The 19,632-nt window shown below is 45.5% G+C and overlaps 1 protein-coding gene across 2 annotated transcripts in view; it reads right to left on the reverse strand.

The window, feature by feature from the left end:
• The window catches only part of UBE3C (ubiquitin protein ligase E3C), an 83,255-nt gene that overhangs the window by 15,919 nt on the left and 47,704 nt on the right, over nucleotides 1-19,632 (reverse strand). For both annotated transcript variants that reach the window (XM_033098803.1, XM_033098804.1), the window contains exons 15-18: nucleotides 18,458-18,545; nucleotides 18,111-18,208; nucleotides 16,843-16,975; nucleotides 13,297-13,544 (exon numbers count right to left, since the gene is read on the reverse strand). In XM_033098803.1, the coding sequence (XP_032954694.1) occupies nucleotides 13,297-13,544; nucleotides 16,843-16,975; nucleotides 18,111-18,208; nucleotides 18,458-18,545 (567 nt within the window). The remainder of the gene's footprint in view (nucleotides 1-13,296; nucleotides 13,545-16,842; nucleotides 16,976-18,110; nucleotides 18,209-18,457; nucleotides 18,546-19,632) is intronic.

Consider the following 19,632-nt stretch of genomic DNA (forward strand, 5'->3'; position numbering starts at 1 on the left):
TGGGCCAAAGGTAAGGATTCAGTTCATGCATTCAGTATGTTGAAAACTCTAGAAGAGACTACCAAAGAATTCTGGGGCTGAAATTAGAGTGTTAACCCCAGTGAGATGTGAAGGGGCCACATCCTCCAGGTACGAGAGGTTGACAAGCATTTTCTGCAAATGGCTTTGCAGGTGCATCCGTATCCCAGGCTGCTGCACTAACTGAATGGCTCAAAGCAAACGGGATCTTACTGCCTCCCCGGTCTGGAGGCTGGAGGTCCGGAATCACGTGTCTCAGGGCCGAGCTCTCTCTGAAGGCTCAGGGGAAGGCTCCCTCCTTGCCTCGTTTGGCCTCTGGCGTTGCCGGAGTCCGTGGTGGAGCTGGACTGGCAGCCACATCCCTCCCACGTGGCTGCCTTCCCCTTGTGTCTCTGCTCTGTGTCTGAATCTCCGTCTCCTCTCTCATAAAGACGCCAGTCACTGGATTCGGGGACCTACTCTAACCCATCTGAACCTGACGACACACGCAAAGACTCATTTCCAAATAAGGTACGTTCACAGGCGTGGGGTATTAGGACTCGAGCATATCTTTTGGGGGTCACGATACAGCCCATGACAGCAGGCCAGACGGCCTCGGTCACCCCCACTCTGCTTTGGCTGCACAAAGGGAGTGCAGTGCATGGCGAGTGAGGGCAGCTGTGTGCTAAGTGGCAATTCACGTAATTTCCAACTTAAGAAATATTACTGTTCTTTAAAATTTGTTTTTTCAACCAGCAAATGGAAAAAGCATTCTTAGCAGACTGTCCACACAAAAATAGGTGGCAAGCTGGGTGTGGCCCACAGGCCGAGGTGTGCCAACCCCCGTCCTAAAATGGACCTGGGCCTGAGAACTGAGAGGCTTGTGTAGCTATCAGGAGTTGGGAGGTAGCAAGACTGACACCAAACCCAGATTTCCTGAGGCCCAGACCAATGCCGTTACTGCCTCCCTTTATGCCTGAGGGTTGCAATGTGCAATGCCCTTCGCATGTACTGAAAGTGTAATTTCCATATAGTAAGAGAAAACGTGCAACCTACAAGTACAGATTGAATTGTCATATTCGATTATACCTGTGTAACGACCTGTCAGATCAGGATAAAAACACTTACGCCCCTTCCACAAATCCAGAGTTCCCTCAGCCCCTTCAGGCAACACACCCCTACCAACCCCTGCAACCTCCATTTTGTTACCACCACCCTAAGTTTTACCAGTTCTAGCCCTTCATAAATGGGATTATACAGTATGTATTCTTTTGTATGTCTTCTCACAACATAGTGTTTTTGAGATTCATCTATGTTACTGTTTGCTCTTTAATTTATCGCTGTGTAATAAATACATACGTATTTGCCTGGTAATAGACACATGGGTTGTTTTCAGTTGGCGCTACGATAAATACAGCTGCTATGACGTCACGTGTGAGCCTTTCTGTGGATCTCTGCTCTCATTTCTCGTTAGTGATACTTAAGGTCTGCTGACAGTGGATTGGGTCACCCGACTGTTTTCCAAAATGCAATGATTCTGCCACCAAGACCCACAATGCAGCTCACCAATGATTAGCACGGCAGTCTTTGTCATTTTGGAGTTCTGGTTGGCGCAGCGGGGTGGCACTGGGTAATACTGTACCGACCTCACAGACACTCTAGCAGAGGACGGGGGAGGAGCGTCTGGAAGCCTCCCAGCACCCACCTATGGTCTGAGGCTGTGAGATGCACGAGAACCAGCAAGGCACTGCAGAGCCTCCAGAGGCATTCTGATGTGCTTCTAACAGGGCTGATGGGGTGTCAGCACCAACGCTCCCTGGCAAATGTGCTCCTGAAAACCACAGTTCTCACTTACTGCGTGGCTGCTCTGTGCTGGGCGCCAGGCTAAGCAGTGGGCACTGGCTCCCTCACCTCCACCTGGCCCATGTGCAAAGCCACCGGTGGTAAAGTACCGTGTTTCCCCGAAATTAAGACCTAGCCGGACCATCAGCTCTCATGTGTCTTTTGGAGCAAAAATTAATGTAAGACGTGGTATTATATTATATTATATTATTATTATACTTGGTCTTACAGGAAAATAAGACTGGGTCTTATATTAATTTTTGCTCCAAAAAACGCATTAGAGCTGATTGTCTAACTAGGTCTTATTTTCAGGGAAACACGGTACGCGTGACTCTTACCTGGGAGTTAGGGGCAACCTGGGTTTCCTCTACAGAGGTCGTTTTTGTTGAGATCCGTATTTACCAGATTCCTCTGCCATGCTCCCCACCTTCCCAGGTGAGAGGAGAAATGGTGCTACACCCCCAACTCGGTAAACGGACAGCTGGAGGCAGTCTCAAACTCAGGTGACCGTGAACATTTCTCTGTCTGGGGGCAGCCTGTGACCCAGCGTGAGACAGAGAGGGCCAGGGCTGGACGAACCCCACCTCTGAAACCCCTGCTACAAGCTCTGTGGTACATTCAGACCTCTAGGCCACTGCTTTAAGACTCGGGCGCTATCACACCACACCTAGAAAACCCCAATAAAAATAAACTTTCGCCTAAGGGCCATCCCCAGCACGAAGCTGTAAGTGCTGCAGGAGTCGTTCTTCCAGGAGGCTGCTGACGCGACCACGTCCATCCACACTACATGTGAAACGAGGGTTCAACGAGACAGTTGTGTGTGAACTAACACACAGAAGAGCTGGAACTCAGCTCCTCCCACCTTCCAGCAAAGAAAACAAGTTTAGCCGACACCACTGTTCACCTTGGTGGGAGCGAACCCTTTCCTTAGTCATAGCTTCCAGCACAGCTGCAGTATTTAACCAACTGTTTTACATGTGGCCGTCCATAAAGTCACGATCCTTAAACAAACACCAAATTTACACACTCAAGAATGCTTTTCCTTTCCTCCCCCAAACTAGAGAACACTGAAATACCCCTTCAGACCTACATTTCAAAGTTTCACCCACTAATACAAATGGAGGAAACCAGAAAGGCGACTGTGGCGGAAAAGCTCTGGTGACAGGCGTCCACCGTGTTCTCCACATTTCCCCTGAGAATGCAGGGAACCGAGGCTTTATGTCCCTGTGCTTTTATTTCTGATCTGAAGACTAATGCTTTCCCCATTAATTCTGAAAAGATGGCAAAAAGGACTTCTTAACGAGAGATTGAATAATAAACTGCGACCAGCACTTAAGTAACCTACCGGTGACGTAAAGAAAGCTGTTTTGGAAGGCTGGTTTGCGTGGGGCTAGGAATGGCCAACACTGCTAACCGGGGCACTTACCGGCCACATTACTCCTGAATGAATGATGGCTTCAGAGCCAAGGAGAACGTTCTGCAAAGACGGCAACATTGATTCCAGGTGCTGAGGAAAAGCCTCATTTGTACAGTGGACTTTAAAGTAAACTGGAGTGTAAATCACTTCATGTTCAATATGTAAGGTCATTGTTTGCCATTTCTGCATTAGTAACAATAAACCAGAGAAATTCGTTAAATAGATCAGAGCTACCTGAATTTTAAACAGAAATCCCACTGTGACTCATAAAATGCAAATGCATAGGTATAATTTTTTACGTAAGGCAGCTGTAAACCTTCAGAGCATTTAATATACAAGCACTAATAAATGATGGCACTAAAAACTATGGCTGCATCAGCTAAATGGATTATAAATTAAATTTCCATAATGTATGCAACCAAGATACAAATGTAAGCATAAATCAAGGTATTCTCTAAACACAGGTTAATTATACTACTTCAAAAACTGCCTATTTTTTATGCAAAATAATCCACTTAGCGTTTTTCACATTGGCTTAATTCGCAGCCAGCTGCACCACTCTTGTTCCTAGAAGCGTCTCAATAACTTGTCACAAAAAGTAGCCATAGGTATATGGCAAAAACCTGTAACGGATTTTTCAACTGTCTGTCTTTTATGAGTGTTTATAGCTAGAAATTGTGCCAACGTGATGTGAAATAAAAAGGATTAATTATAGTAGAAGCCTTTTAATGGAAGTGAGCACAGTGGCCGTGCAATTACTGCGAGCCGTGGCGCTCTCAGGAGCTCGAATGCCGACCACACCACAGGCCATTTCTGTCCGCTGCCCAGTCACTTCAGTAATTTACTACATTAAGAATCAATAAAAAAATAATGCTTTCCAAATGCATCTTTATCAATCTTCAGGCGGCTCTAAAGTGAACAGTTATAACTTAATCTAAAAACTATATCAGGTGTCCTTTTCCAAAGCCGTCCTATTGAGAAGCAGATGGTAACTAATTATTTCGGCCCATGCTAGCTAGTACTGCAGTTTAAGGCAGCATGCTGACGATGATACGCTACTTAACTTCTTACCTCATTTCCCCCGAAAATAAGACCTAGCCAGACCATCAGCAATAATGCGTCTTTTGGAGCAAAAATTAATAGAAGACCCGGTCTTATTTTAATATAACATAAGACCAGGTATGATATATGATATGATATGATACCGGTATAATATGATACTGGATCTAATATTAATTTTTGCTCCAAAAGATGCATTAGAGCTGATGGTCCGGCTGGATCTTATTTTCGGGTAAACGCAGTAGATGTGCTTCAGAGTTAATACCCAAGAGCTGACAATGTGGTCTGACCGGGACTACCACCGATTTCTACGGCTGGAAGCTCCTGAGGGCAGGGAACACACCTCATTTTTTAGTATACGTGCTGCTGAAGCGAGCACACCTCATCTTTAATGCATGAGTCTACACACAGCATATAGCGCCCGAGCATCTAACAAACACTTAGAAAGTGCCAGCTGTGTGCTGGGAAACCACACCACCCACTGGAATTCTGCATCCATGAATTTGTTTGCAAAGAAAACACTTCTTCTCTTTTGGGACATTTCTGGTTATACAAAAGTACAAAAATGTCAAGACCCATTGTCAATCCTGGGCCGTCACAACCCTACACCGACACCCTCCCACACTAGTCACTCCTCTACCCCCATCTGCACAGTCCCATGTCTTCCACGTGAGGAACTGTATTTCGCATGCGCCCACACCATGCAGGACCCCCAGGGGCTCCTGTGCACGGGCCAGGTCCTCCACCCTCCTCCCCGACACAACCAAATGCTGAGCTCACTCGGGCGCCCTGCAGTGTTTCTTTAAACACGACGGAGCTGAAATGGACGCTGTTCATTCATAAATCAGCACGTGTCCACTGGAGGGGCGGAGCAGGGTGTGCTGGGTGGTAAGTCAGGAAAAGGCACCACGGACAGGCTGAGGGTGCGTCCCCTCCCCCGCTGAGACCCAGTGCGCATGTCCCAGACCCCTCCCATGCACGCTGCCTCCCCTGAACCACGACTGCGACTGCGGCCACCCCCAGCTCTGCATGGCAGCTCTCGGGAGGGGCGCCGTTCACTTGTCCACTGCAGGGGATCATGCACCCTCACGGTGTGACAGCTTTCTTTTTCAACAGTTCTTTCACAAAAATCTGTAGGGGGTGCTGGGGTGGTGGAGACACAAGCCCACTTCTCCTGTCCCTTTTTCCTTGTTGGCTATCCAGAAATCAGCCCACAGCACGTGCACAACAGCTGCCAGCTGCGAGCTGATCCTTCTCTCCTGTCTCCTGCGAGCTCCATGGGTCCCAGTTCAGGCTCCACAAGGGAGAAGAAATTGGTCTGCTCCTCCCGCTCTGCCCACCAACAATGCCGTGAAGAACTTACATCTTCATGACCAAAAGCGTTCACCAGTGACAGTCACTGATGTCCACCGACATGGCAGTTGTGCCTGCTCGTGAACTTAATGTTCATGGGGGCCTGCAGAAGGCACCGTTTCTGGCCTCTCCCACTCAACGTCAGGCCTGTGCCACCCCCCACACTGCCAGGAAAACTGCAGTCTGTTCACTCAGCAGCTCACACGACTGCCCCCCAATGTAGTGGTGAGGGCGCGGGGGGTGGTATGTATGGTGTTACATGCTTCCCCAGGTGCCTATTTCTGTGGGGCTACACCGAGCACAGGACACCGCACATCGTCAGATACTTGTGGAAGCTTCTGCTCCCATTCTTCTCAGCCCATGCGCTGAGGCTTTGGCCCCCACGGCCCCTGAAAGCTGCCTGTCCCCCTCCTGCTAAATGACAGTCACCTCTCCATCCTTATCTGTCTAACATGCCTCATCACTCTCTGCCCTGAAACAGTCCGTATTTGGCTTCACAACATCACAGTGTCCTGGTTTCCTCTCCCTTCGCAGCTGCTTCTCCTCAACTTCCCCGGCTGACATCCTCCTCCGAGCTCTGGGTGCAGAAACGGCTGGGACACAGTGCTCAGTCCGTCCTTCTCCCTCGCTGCACTCACTACCTGGGTGACAGCAGCCAGTGTCACCTCAAGTACGATGTGAAGGGGACGCTTCAGCCCAGACCTGGCCCCTCACTCAAGCGCCACCTCATTCTCTATGTGAACGTCTGACAGACAGCTCGGACTGAAGGAGCAGCAAACATTTCAGCAGCACCCCCAAACCTGCCCCTCCTAGTTCTCACAACAAAACCCATGCAGTCCTCTCGCACCCCAACATCCCCTCGCCTGCAAATCCTCTTGGCCCCGACTACTCCTCTCCAGCACTACCTTGCAGGAAGGAGACTCCACGCTCACTCAACCCGAATGCCTGGGACCCCTCCACCAGTCTCCTGCTCCAGTCCCTGCTGCCACCTAAGGGGTTCACACCACCAGAGGCACCCAGGAGACCTGTTAGACATCATGCAGACCCCGCACGCTGCTGCCAGGGTCCCAGTGGCTGGAGCCGGGACCCCCCAGACTGGTCTGTGTCACTCAAGGGCCTGAGCTCAACCACATGCTCTGGCCCCAAACAAACTGATCACAGTTTTAGATTGTCAGCAGCAAGAGTAACAATCTGTAGCTTCACTTGGCTTGCTTTGCATCAAGTTCAATGTACTAATTTTAAATACGTATTTAAATGTTTACAGGATTTAAATGAGCGGTATTTGAGTTTTAGACACTCACTGCCCTTAGTGCACAAAGGCCCAAGAGACGCAGCAGGCGCAGCAAGAGGGCGTTTCTCACTGTCACGGTGACAACTGAACACGGCCAGGAAAAGGAGATGGCCTCTGGACTGACCCGTTCAGTTAGTTATCTGGGAGAGCTTAAAAACCGTGAGAAGGGACATCTCATGAGTAAACAAGACCTGCTTTATCCAGGAGCAGAACAAATCTTGGTGGCTCTCGGAGTGGTTAAAACTGTAATATTTTTAGGAGCTGGAATGAACTGCATTCTGGACTGCTGCTGTCACTTTCACTGTCCAATCTAAACCATTCTTATTTCATGTTTAATTTTGAAAAAATAAAATGAACTACATAGAAAACCATGACCTTCAGTGACAAGAAAAATCATCTCCAGATCTGCGAATGCTTTGTTTTTCATGAAAAAGAATACAAATCGTTGATTATTAGAATGCTACAAAAGCAGGCACAGTTCTCCGGAGGGTAAGATTCAAATAAAGTGATCATTTATAAATAATGATCTTTCATTTTTCTGCTTCCAAAAAAGCTGTCAGTGAATCAGAGCAAACTGATAAGGAATCGTCCATAACTGGGAGATTCAGAGAAAGCACGCATGTGAAATTTGCTGACATCAAAGTAAAAAAGTCTTAACGTTGATTGGAAGGCTTTTGTTCAGCATAGAATAATCAACTATTTGCTGAATGTTATGTTTAAAAAATCTAGGGAAAAGACATGTTAACTTTAGAGATCACAGCACTTAGTCTGATGACAATCAGACAGACCGTGGATGAGTCTGAGAGTTCAAAACAAGCAACAGTAACAAAGGAGCTTTGCCATTCAAAGGCCAAGGTAACTTTAATTACTAGTATTCACCTCCACCTAGTTTCAAAGCCTCAGCAAATTCAGTGAACATTTTAAAAAAGGACTCTAATGATATAGGAGAATAAATTTTCCCACTCTCAAAACTCTCAGGACCAACTGTTAACTGCCAACATTGCACTGTATGATATATTAAGGGCACACTGAATTCTACTAAAATACAAAATTATAAACTATGCTGACACTTCACAATCTGCTAATTAAAAGTTTGAAATATATGACCAAGATATTATCAAATAATCTGATTTATAGGCATTCTGTTCCAATTAAATCAATATTGTAAAGCAAGAAAAAAAAAAGCCATTTTCAAACAGAATTCAAATATGATAAAAGATTTCCTTCAATAAATATTCTGAACTTAATTGGCTTAAATGGACCTAGGTGCTTCTATTTGTAAAAAAAAATTCAAGATGACATTACCACAGTGAGCTGTTTATTTATTCCCCGTCTGAAGCCTGATTTACAGGCGATAAAATGCAATCACGACCCACACCAGAAGCAGGAATCATCTGCTAATGGAACTTTTAATTGAGAAGTGACCAGTGACACGGAGTAATTCTTCCTACGTAGGACTGCTCTTGAGGACCTCTTTGCACTTCATCACAGTAAACAATCACTAACATATGCATTAAAGAAAATTTAAATACATTATGACCCAATAAATATCATAATCAATCAATATACAATTTCTTCCTGTAGAGATTTAATGCTGAGATACCACACTATTAGTACTACACTATTACACTCGCTTAGACCTGGGCAATTTTTAACATGTTGGTACAAAGTTTAACCATTTGTAATCAAATGATCATTAGCTGTTTTAGAAACTAATGCTCCCTTAGGGATCTCCATGCGGAACATTATAAAAGTCTTCAACGTGTGGACCTAAGCTAACTACCACCCTCCAGGAACTCTAGCTTGAAAATACTGGTTTCGTCTAGACGTCACTATTTTAAAGGGCTTTTACTGAGATGCAATTTACATGAACTTCATTGTTGGGACAAAGGCTTAGACCCCAAATTCTCATCCCTGGAACCTGGTTTACAGAGACGCATATTCCCACGTAGACGAGTAAGACGAGTCACTCACCACTTACACAAATGTAAGCCAGCCCGGAAACATCGGTGAACCAGCGTTATCCGACCACCTTGTCTCCCTAGCGATCAAGCTTGGCCAATGTACACATCCGGGAAGGAAAAAGGACGTAAAATTTTAATAAGATTTTAGTTCATGCAAATATAATTACTCTATTTGTTGCCTGTTACTGCACTGTGTGAGAACCACCAAATTTAGGGAGAATTTCAGGTTAGTCTAGCAAAATACGAGCTCACTTTCATTAATATTTTTAAGTGTATTACTATTGGTTTAGCAAGTTCTTGGGCTCATCTTAACGGAAAGAACTATGGCACATCAAATTTCAAAGATTTTCACATAATGAGTCATGAAACTTACATCCTCCAGAGGGAGATGAGCTGAGCTGAGACACAAGGGACCAATGACGGAGAGATGTTACCTCACTATTTTTATTTCAAAAAAACTGTTACTTAAAAAAAAAGTCACAAAGAGCACAATCTGCTTTGCAGATACTGATTTTGAATTAAGCTGCTTTTCAGATGGGCAACTCCAGACACTATGCTGCAAGACGGGCAGTGGCAGGTCTGCTTAGTGTGGACCACCGAGAACTACAAACGCAATAGATGAAGGAATTTATTATAAAGTTGAAAATGACTAGTTCTGAGTAATTCTTACAGAAAGTGAACCAACAGCAACATTACTCTCTTAACTATGTAGTTACAACGATCAGGCTTACTCATCAGAACCCCGAACACTCAGCCTGTGCACACAGCCCACATTCCATTTCCCATTTGGGCCCACTGTCACTGCAGGGGGCACATCATGTCCCTCCCAGCTCCTACCCCTCCTGAGTTCACAGCAGCCTTTCACACTCCACCTTCCCTCCGAAGATTCCCATCTTCTTTGATCTTCCTCCACACATGGCCTCTACTCAGGTCGCTCTAGCAAAGCCCTGAGGGCTGAACCTCCCCCTCCCCAAGGTAACAGCCCACCTTCTGACTGTCCTCACTCAGCCGCCTGCACACACAGGCCTGGGGCCACCCCACCCCCACCCCCACGCGTGCTGTGGAGCCACGAGAGGCTGCTGACAGCTCCATGACAAATGTGACTGCTTGCCCCAGCCCGCCAGCTGGAGAACATTTCACCATCACCAGAAGCTCTCCGGCCGTGCGGCTCGTACCTTCTTTGCTGTGTCTTCCCAGTATCTTAACCCATCCCTCGTATCTGGTTCTTTATCATGGAACTTCCACCTGCACAAAGCTCCCCCATCTTTGAAAACAGACCAACCCACCTACCCATTCTTCTCTGGAACTTGTTCTTTTTCTAGGGATCCCCTCCCCTTCACAGCCCAGCCTTCTGAAAAGGCCTCCTTTCCATGTTTATCCTGCCATGTCTCTCCCTCAGCGCAAAGGACACTCATTTTGTCACACCCCTTCACTAAAACCACCGCAGGCACACCCCCAGGTCCAGCAACTGATGAATGGATACATAAATGTGGTCACCAGATAGGGTCTATTACATGGCAATAGAAAGGAATGAATTGCTGACGTTACAACTTGGATACTCCTTGGAAAATGTGCTGACAGAGCCAGTCACAAAGGCCACCTATTGACAGAAATGCCCAGAACAGGATGCTCTCCGCAGACCCAGAGTAGATGAGCAGTGGCCTAGGGTCTGGGGGAAGGAACGAGGAGTAACTGTGAATGGCTACTGGAACGCGGGGATGGCCACACAACTCTGCATATATGCAACTACCTGAGATGCGAGAACTGCACGGTAGGGGAATTGTATCTCAATAAAGCTGTTAGAAGGGAAAAATCAAGGGAAGAAAAACTACCCGATAAATCCAGCCGTCACTTTTTAGTCCTTAGCTTCCTTGTCCTTCCAGCACAACACCACGTAATCCAGGCCACCATTCTTCAGAACTAGATTCCTGTCCTAGCCTCTGAAATCCACTCCCCTCAAGGAAACCACCCTGTCTCCATACGAATGTAGTAAGTCTGTCATCTCAGCCATTTGCCAAACACAAAGGTTTTCCACGTCCCACAGGGTGAAGACCAGACTTTTCATCATGGACTACAGAGGCCCTTACGCTCTGGCTGGGGCTGAGCTGGATGCAGGGTCGGCAAGCACGTCCTCCACAGGCCCCAACCGCACCCGGGAGGCATTGTCCGACTCTGCCGTGGAGGGAAAGCCACCACCACAGGCCACCCGTGAGCAGGCCGCACTGCATTCCAGTAAAACCTTTTAAAAACAAGAATACTGGTGGGCGGCCCCGGCCAGAGGCTGTGGTTGGTGGCTCCCCGTTCCAGTGTCTGTCACCTGCGATGACACCTCTGACTCACAGATGCCATACTGATTACAATCCAACTGTCTCTAAAACACGTTGGACAGTAAATACTAAATACCAGGCTTTCCTATTCCACTGTTTTAAACGGGGGAAATAAAAATATATTCCTAGGCTATCCAAAAACCGTAACAAATTGCCCCAAAATACCACGAAAAACATTTACCTCTCTACGTAACAATACACCGAGGATTCTTGGGTAACATAAACCGCGACTTTATTTAATAACATCTTATTAGTGGGCATGCTGTGTGCACTACACAGTATTTTCCAGATTCTGATGGAAGTTACAGCTCTCCTCTACACTGCAGAAACATCCGTTAGTGAAAACAAACGAGGAAGATGCCGTCTGAACTGGCCCCGGGTGCCTGGCAGAAGCCGCCACCAGGAGCCTGGAAGGGCATCGGTGACGAGGGGACAAGGCGAGCCAGCAGGAAACACTGAGTTTTGACCTCAGCGCGTTCTCCTTCCCCCTCGACTTGCAAGATATTACAAAGGGCTTCTGACTCAGACAGCAAACGCGGGGGAAACTTTCTCGCTGTCATTCCAGTGAGTACTCGGTGGTGAGTGTGAATACTGGGGAGTCCTCGCACACTCCCACAAACACAGCACACTTTCTGTCATACTGTCACGACTAGTGGAATAAATTCATCCATTCAAAGAAAAACCAGGAATCGTTAATTTCCGATTTCCCACGGGAATGACCTAGATGATTTTCTGCCTCACTTAGAACAGCTTAGGCATAACTTTCAACTACTGACTTTACTGGGGTATTTGCCAAGCACATCCTGCTAGGATTAGCAATTATCAACACCAAATTTATTTAAAGTGCAAGGAAGCAAACACAATAAAATAAACTAACCCAAAAGTAGAACCTTGTGTATAAATGTCCCCCATTACTAAACTGTTAGTAATCAATTAGAAAGGAAAAACACTGCTTCTTTGGACTGGACCTGACCTGTGGGGAAGCAGTCGGCCACTTCTGACTGACATGAGGTCACACCTACTCTCCCCACAATGACACACCCACAGGCTGTGCTGTGCTCTGAGTTTGTGTCCCCAACATTCACAGGCTGAATCCTAACCCCCAGGACGGAGTCAGGAGGCGGAGCCTCCGGGACGGCATGAGGTCATGAGGGTGCAGCCCCACGACGGGGCAAGAGCCCACAGAAGAGCCCCCACAGGCCTCCTGACCCCTTCCACCTGTGTGGACACGGTGAGAAGGTGCCAGTTATGCACCAGAAAGTGGGTCCTCACTAGAACCGACCCTGGGGGTGCCTTGACCGTGGACTTCCAGCCTCCAGAACTGTGAGAAATCAGTGTCTGTTGCTTACAAGTGCCGGGTCTGCGGTGTGTGGTACAGCAGCCTGGAAGGGTGGAAGGCAGGCTCACACTGACCCCGTCCAATGACGGACGGGCTGGTGTCACTGGGTGTCCTTATCTTGTTCTGACTTTACGGGCGGGAGGGTTTTGCAAGTTTCAACATGAAGTAGGAAGTTTCCACCAGGTAATGTCGTTCTCCTTTCACTTACAATAAAGGTCGGCAGGTAGAGAGCTCTTTGGTTGCTAGAGCATTATCATAATACCACCTTTAAATGGGCAATTTTCACAGAATTTGCATACAAATGTAACAAAAACCATATTGAACAACTCTGATCTTCCACCTCATAGCACTTTAAAATTGTACAGAACTTTCAAAGAATCACTCTGAACACTCAGAACACCGGGAGCAAACTGTTTACAGTACATACACCGATGCCAGCAGACAACTACTGTAAGACTTCCCTAAACTTAATTTATGGCAGGTTTTCTGTTTTCTAGACCACACCAATGATTTTTACGCATGTAACTACCATGCACACAAAGTATAACAAGGAAAGGTAGTTCTGAAGTAAAAAATACTAGTCAGGGTTCATCAACCACTTAAGCAATTTTGACGCACGCTCGCCAGTGCCACAGTCGGCACCACACAGGCACGCCAGTGCCCACACCCCGTGGCCTGAGACCCATGTCGTGGGCAGTCTACATCACCTTTCCCAGCATCCTGCCCAGGAAGTAGTAATGCCTGGCGAAGGAGTCCCCCACAAGCATGTGAGCAGCTGGGTTGGGGTAGAGCAGGCCTTCGTTGGTCGTCTTGAAGAAGCCCTGGTTGGGGTTGAACCCCGACTTCAGCAGCTCATTGAGAAACTCTCGGAAGATGCCGCCGCCGTCGATGCCGGCTTCGTCCAGGCCGTGCGCGTTGAGCAGGTGCACACGGATCCGCTTCTTTAAGTCAGGCTCTGTGGGGGGTGGGGCAGGGGGAAGGGTTAAAAGAAAGCAATACAATCAGCTGGTATTCCAGAAAGTTCAGGGGAGGGGCGAGAATGTGAGAGCTACTGTAAGGCAGGGCTCCAACACCCTCAGTGAGACTGAGCGAGCCTGGGAGACAGACCGACAGCGTCTCCAGAGCCTCCGTGGGAGAGGAGAGAGGAGTCCTGTGCCTTCCTGTGTGAACAACGGATTTAAACGTTATGTCTAGTGGCTGCAAGGCAGAGGCTCTTTTCTACTAAAACACATTCTCTTTGATTTTTGAAATTTAACTATACTTATTTACACAAAGAACATGCTTTTCCCTGATGATTAAATTCCACTTATGTGCAGCTACTATTTTGATTGATACCATTACAAACTAGGTTCAATCTCAAGTTCTAGATATAATGTCAAATGAAATCTAAGCAGATAATTATAGATGCAACACAGAAATGTAGCTGGGGATTCCTCACCTTTACACATATCCTCTTAGTACCCAGTTTTAAGGATGAACTAACTCTAGGCACTGATTTGTCACTTGTAATATTTCTCAAGATGACTGTCAGCAGTTAGCAGCAGGTTTTGTAAAAATTGTGTAAATGGGAAATGCTCAACCATGGTCCATCTTTTAGCCCTCTCGTTCAAACTGTGAGACTCATATTCGACGTGGGGGTCACTGTCTCCCAGGGACACATCCCCTTCCCTCACGGCTGGACCAAGAGTCTGGCTCTCGGAAGCTCATCTCCATGAAAAGCAGAACTTGACAGCACAGAGCGTCTCAGACCCCCAGCGGCCTTTTACGCGTGTGCCTCTGCTGTGTCCAAGCACGCATTTAAAACACCTACTCACACAGGAAGTTCCTGCAGAAAGAACCTAAGTGAAATATCACTTCGATTCTACCCTAGTGTCATTTCTTCTTCTGGAAAAGACTGTAATAAACCCTGCCCATGAAACGAAAGAAAACATAACCGAGCAGCACACAAAGCACACACGACTGAGGCCCCGAGGGAAAGGCTACAGCCAAATTCAACACCAGTACCAGTGAATGCACCCACGACTGTGAATGACACCGAGGGCCCACGGTGGCGGACGACCGTAATCCTTACAACGGCCCAAGAAGTAGTATGATCATTGCTGCACGTGGAGAAATCAAGGACCAACCGACGCTGTTACCGGAGAAAATGCTGCAATGACCATGTGGGGGTCACGGTGCCAGGCCCCGTGTCACTGTTTGCTTAGCTCCTGACTGCAAAGAGAAGTCACTCAACTTCTCTGAGTCCCAGCCATCACCCACTTGTTGATGGAGCTGACACCCACACTGCAGGAAACTGTCCTCAGAGGGTGTGAGGTACTGAGTGTACACAAAAGGTGGACTTGCTTTAATGACTAAATGATACATGAAATAATCATATTGATTGATTATATGTAAACGATCGGTCAACAGAGCCCTTCAGACCGATTTCCCATAAGTAAATTAAACATTCTGAGATGTTTAATTTCATTAATTTGCCTAACAAAATATCAAACAATTTTAACACACGGTTTAAAAATTCTTATTAATAAGGCCTGAATTAGAGAACATCTGTAAAGATTTCAAACATTAGAACAAAATATTATGAGATTTTTTTCCAAATCCTTTAAACTCAATGAAATTATCAGCCTGCACTTAACAATTTGGAGTATGATCAACTTTTGAATACTTTATAAGCTTAAGGACACACCAGGCAATTCAGGGCTTGTTACAGCTGCGCGTGCTGTCTGCATGAAGTCATTTTCCGTCACTGAGAAGCACAGGCCTGATGCCGGCCTGAGCGCTCACACACGCCAGTGCCTGGAGAAGTCTCAGTCCACCAGGTGCAGAGTCTGGGACAGGCGCGCTGTGACAACACCGGTAGGGCATGTCCCCTCTCCTGAGTCCTGGCTCAAGTCCCCCCTCCACCATCAAGTACACATCAGCTCTTCTCTGAACACTGTGCCAACCGTCTGCGAATCGATCCTCTCGTTAGAGCTACTGTGCTTTCCCCAAGATCAATCACAAACTCAACAGACATCCCTGAGCAGCAGCTGTATGAGCTGACGAAGGTAAGGATTGGTGCTGTCCTGGACCGCGAGGCTGCTGGTCACGTGGGACACGCGTGAGAACTGCTAACACAACAACACAGCACAGCTGTTACTCCAACGGATTTACGGGGCGCTGTGGCTCCCAAAGGAGGGAGAACTACTGCTTTCTCCAAAAGTATGTTCGACTAGGAGTCAGAATACCTGATTTCTGCCTCATTCATGCACAACATGTTGGAAACACAGTGTCCTGGACAAGAATGACCTGGTACACTGCAGAGTGCACCGCCTGTGGGCAGATGTGACTTAAAACTGTCTCAGTTCATGGTATCTGGCTTCAGAGGGCTCGGGCACAGATTAAATGACAACACTGAATGATGTGAAAAACAAGAATGTGAACACGGAACCTGAGCACAGTGAGGGAACCTGTGATGGCAGCCTATTTGAAACAAGAGGTTTTGCTTCCCTAGAAGAAAATTAAATTGCTCCCCTAGAAAAAAAGGCAACTATTATTCCACTCCTGACAACCTCCCACCGTCTCCCACACCTGTGACCCTGATCCTACCAAGCTTCCGCTTTTCATCTCCTGCATTGATTTAACATCGATTTATTGCAACATCACAAATTCCACGTTCTGAAATTAAAATTATTAATATATAAATGAATAACAATAAAACTTTAACACAAAGTGTCAAATATTAACATAAGACAAAATGTGTCACTGACCTCTAAATGCTGTCCAAATTACTGCTACAACAGAATTCCCTTTTATCTAATACCACTGTCATCAAAGCACACTATCTTTCTATAAAGAAATTTAGATTGCAATGGCAATTAGTTTAATGTATTTAATTTGGCTTACAATTTATAATATTTACATAAACAGTCATATCCAAAATACACAATGTAAATGGCTTTCCATCCACATTTTTAGAATTATAGGTTGTCAACTCAATTTCAGAGACAGACATTTAGGGGTACAGGGGATGGGTTTTCTTGCCTTAAAAAATCCCCAGCATTTAAAAAGCTTGTGTTGCAATAATTATTTGTCAATCTTAGGAATATTATTTGATAATATATACCTCCTAAATTTGATCTACTGTATTTCAGTTTAAAAAGTCATTACTGAACAAGACGACCAACACTAATTTGTTAATGATTACCTTTTCCTAAAATAATTCCCCAGCGTCTCCCAGCCATATTCATACACACAGAGAGAATTACACATACCATTTTCTGGGGAAAGTTTGTCATAAGCATCTTCATAAATATAATTTCTTCTTATTGTGACATTAATTCCATCCAAAAATGGACCATCTCCTTGAACTTCTTGCTTGTCGGCATAAATCAACCTTTGAAAGATCTAACAAACAGGGGAAGTTGTAACGTTATTTGAGACAACAGACTTTTTGTTGTAAACATAAGCAACCAAAAGAAAAACTAATTAGAACTAAATCTTAACTTTTGTATCTCCATAAATTCTGAAACCGTTTTAAAGGCCAAGGTATCAAATACTGACTTGATGCCTTATCAATAAATATGTAATACTTATGCATCCTTTGCCCATTTTACATATTAATTTTTAAAATTCCATACTATAGTATATTTTTAGTATTTTTTCTGCAAACCCTTTATAAAAACCCAGGTGGTGCAGAGAAGAAGAAAAATAGCTTTGTAAAGTGTCTGAATATTAGTTGGGGTATCTCCATAAAGATAAAATTCAAGTAATATTTTTTGACACTAAAAATCCAGCAGAGGGAGCTCAGGAATTACGCAAGATCACATATGCACGTGTATTCGTGTGTTTTAATGAAGAAACATTAAGAGCTTTAAAGGGAGCTCATTCTTGTGTTCATCCAGTAAAGAGAACGGGCAAGCCTAACACGTCCCCTCTTGAAGCCATGACCTAAGAATAGAGCCTAGTAGTTTACAGAAATTTGCTAAGTTGGTGAATACAAACAAAACATTTTAAATTACATTTGGAAACAGATGAATGTAAATGAAGACTTTTGTACATTAGTCAAAAATCACCAGCCAAGAAATTAAGATACCTGTCCATCTTTTTGTGTTTTATAAATAAGTTTAGTGTTTTTTTAACATAAACATTATTATTTAACATAATAAAAAAGTAGTGTTTTATAAATAACTTTAACAATGTACAGAGCATATCTTTTCAAAGAACCTGGATTTTCAAAAATAATGTATAATTTACTAGACAAAAAGAACTTTATACTCCCATTATAAGCAAACAATAGTGTAACAAGCCTTTTAAATAGTTACAACTAAGGAAAAAATATTTCAAGTTTGCACAGATATTTGGTTGCATTACACTTTTATAAATCATTGTCAACTATTACAATCTAATGAGAAAATATAAGTTACATAATTAGCTGGGCACTAAGCAACTTTTGAGATTTTTCATTGGTGTTAGTTCTTAACACTGCAATGATATTAATAAGACTCTCTCAGCCAATCAATAAAGAGACTAAATTGCCTACCTTTACGCGTTCCTCAAACGGAACCACAAAGGGCAGTTCTGTCAGGATGGCGAGCTGTCTTTCCTCAGATACAGACAGTGGCGGGGACTCCAGACCCACTATGACACATTGAAAACCTCAGTTACTTTCCTTTCCAGACTCACAAGGCTATCCACTCTATGGCCCGATGTCAGACATTCCAGAGAAGGCAAAGTTATAGGAACAAAGGCCAGCCATGGCTGCGGGCTGGGGCAGGTGAGGCTGGCTGCAGAGCGCATGGTGTCAGGCTCACAGAACAGTACGGAAGGAGGTGTGTTGCACAGTATGGAAGTCACACTCGAGAGGGAAGTGCAAGGCCCGAGACTCACCGTCCAGGGTAGACTGCAGGGGGCCTATGCGCCCCATCCGCCGGAAGCGCCACACGTGTCTGGAGGCCGGCACGTAGAGCTGGGTGACCTGTGGGACCACAGCCTTTGCTTAATGCTGCCTGTGTGCTAGCACTTTCTCGTGGAACGCACACGGGAACTCATCGGTACTTTACATGTATCTAGAGTTTGCTACGTCCCTCTCTTAGACCTCATGTCCTTTTAGGCGGCCTTTCATGTCCTCTGTCCTATGCTGGCCGTCCTTTCACACTTTTACAGTGTATTGTCTGGACATAGTAAATAATCATGACACAATCGCTTTACAAAGAAACACATATCACGCTTAAAAATTAACAATTTCTTACCATTACCAAATAATCACTTCCTGTAATTTTCTAAAAATTGTTTTGTTTGAATTACGTAGTATCCAAATAAGGTTGGTGTAGTACGTACACTGTTTATCTTAAATTCTTTTAATTTGTCAGTTCCCCTCAACCCTTATTTTCGCCCTTGTAATTTTTGGTGAAGCAGCAGAAACATGTGGCCTGTGGTATTTCCTACCATCTGGATTGAACTACCGGTCGTTGCACCTCTTGGGGTTATGGAACATGCACTTCTAGCCCCTCCGCTTCCTATCAACTTGTAGTTATGTCTAGACGATTTGCCACATTCAGATCAGAGATTTGGGCAGAACACTTCCGGGTGGTACACGTTCTTTCCTTAAGAGGCACGTGTGTTTGGATGCTGCAGGTCTGTGAACTACATGTCATAATCAGTGATTAGGTCAAGAATTTGCGCCATAACATGAATCAATTATGCACTAGATGCACTGTTTGGTTCAGCCAACACTTTTTCTGTAGCAAAACTTTCTGGAGCAGGGAGGCAGCAGTGTCCCTCTGCTCCTGGGGCCTCAAGCATGGTCTCAGCAGACCCAGCGTGAAATGAACTCTGATGGGCACCGCTCAGGCTGTTTACTTCATCAGAGCCTGCAGAATATAGTGAGATTTGGTTGGAAATGCCTTCTGCGTGTGTGATTAGCTGGAATACGTCTACATTGAGAAGGCTCTCTCGTCATCAGCCACCTGGTTAGCTCGAGGAATAAAGGAAAGGCAGGCTAAATGCGTGACTCCTTTTTTCCAAACCTGTATTCAAAATGATGACATCGTTGCTTTGCATCC

The sequence above is a fragment of the Rhinolophus ferrumequinum genome, chromosome 26 (genome assembly GCF_004115265.2).
Source record: "Rhinolophus ferrumequinum isolate MPI-CBG mRhiFer1 chromosome 26, mRhiFer1_v1.p, whole genome shotgun sequence".
Lineage (NCBI taxonomy): Eukaryota > Metazoa > Chordata > Mammalia > Chiroptera > Rhinolophidae > Rhinolophus > Rhinolophus ferrumequinum.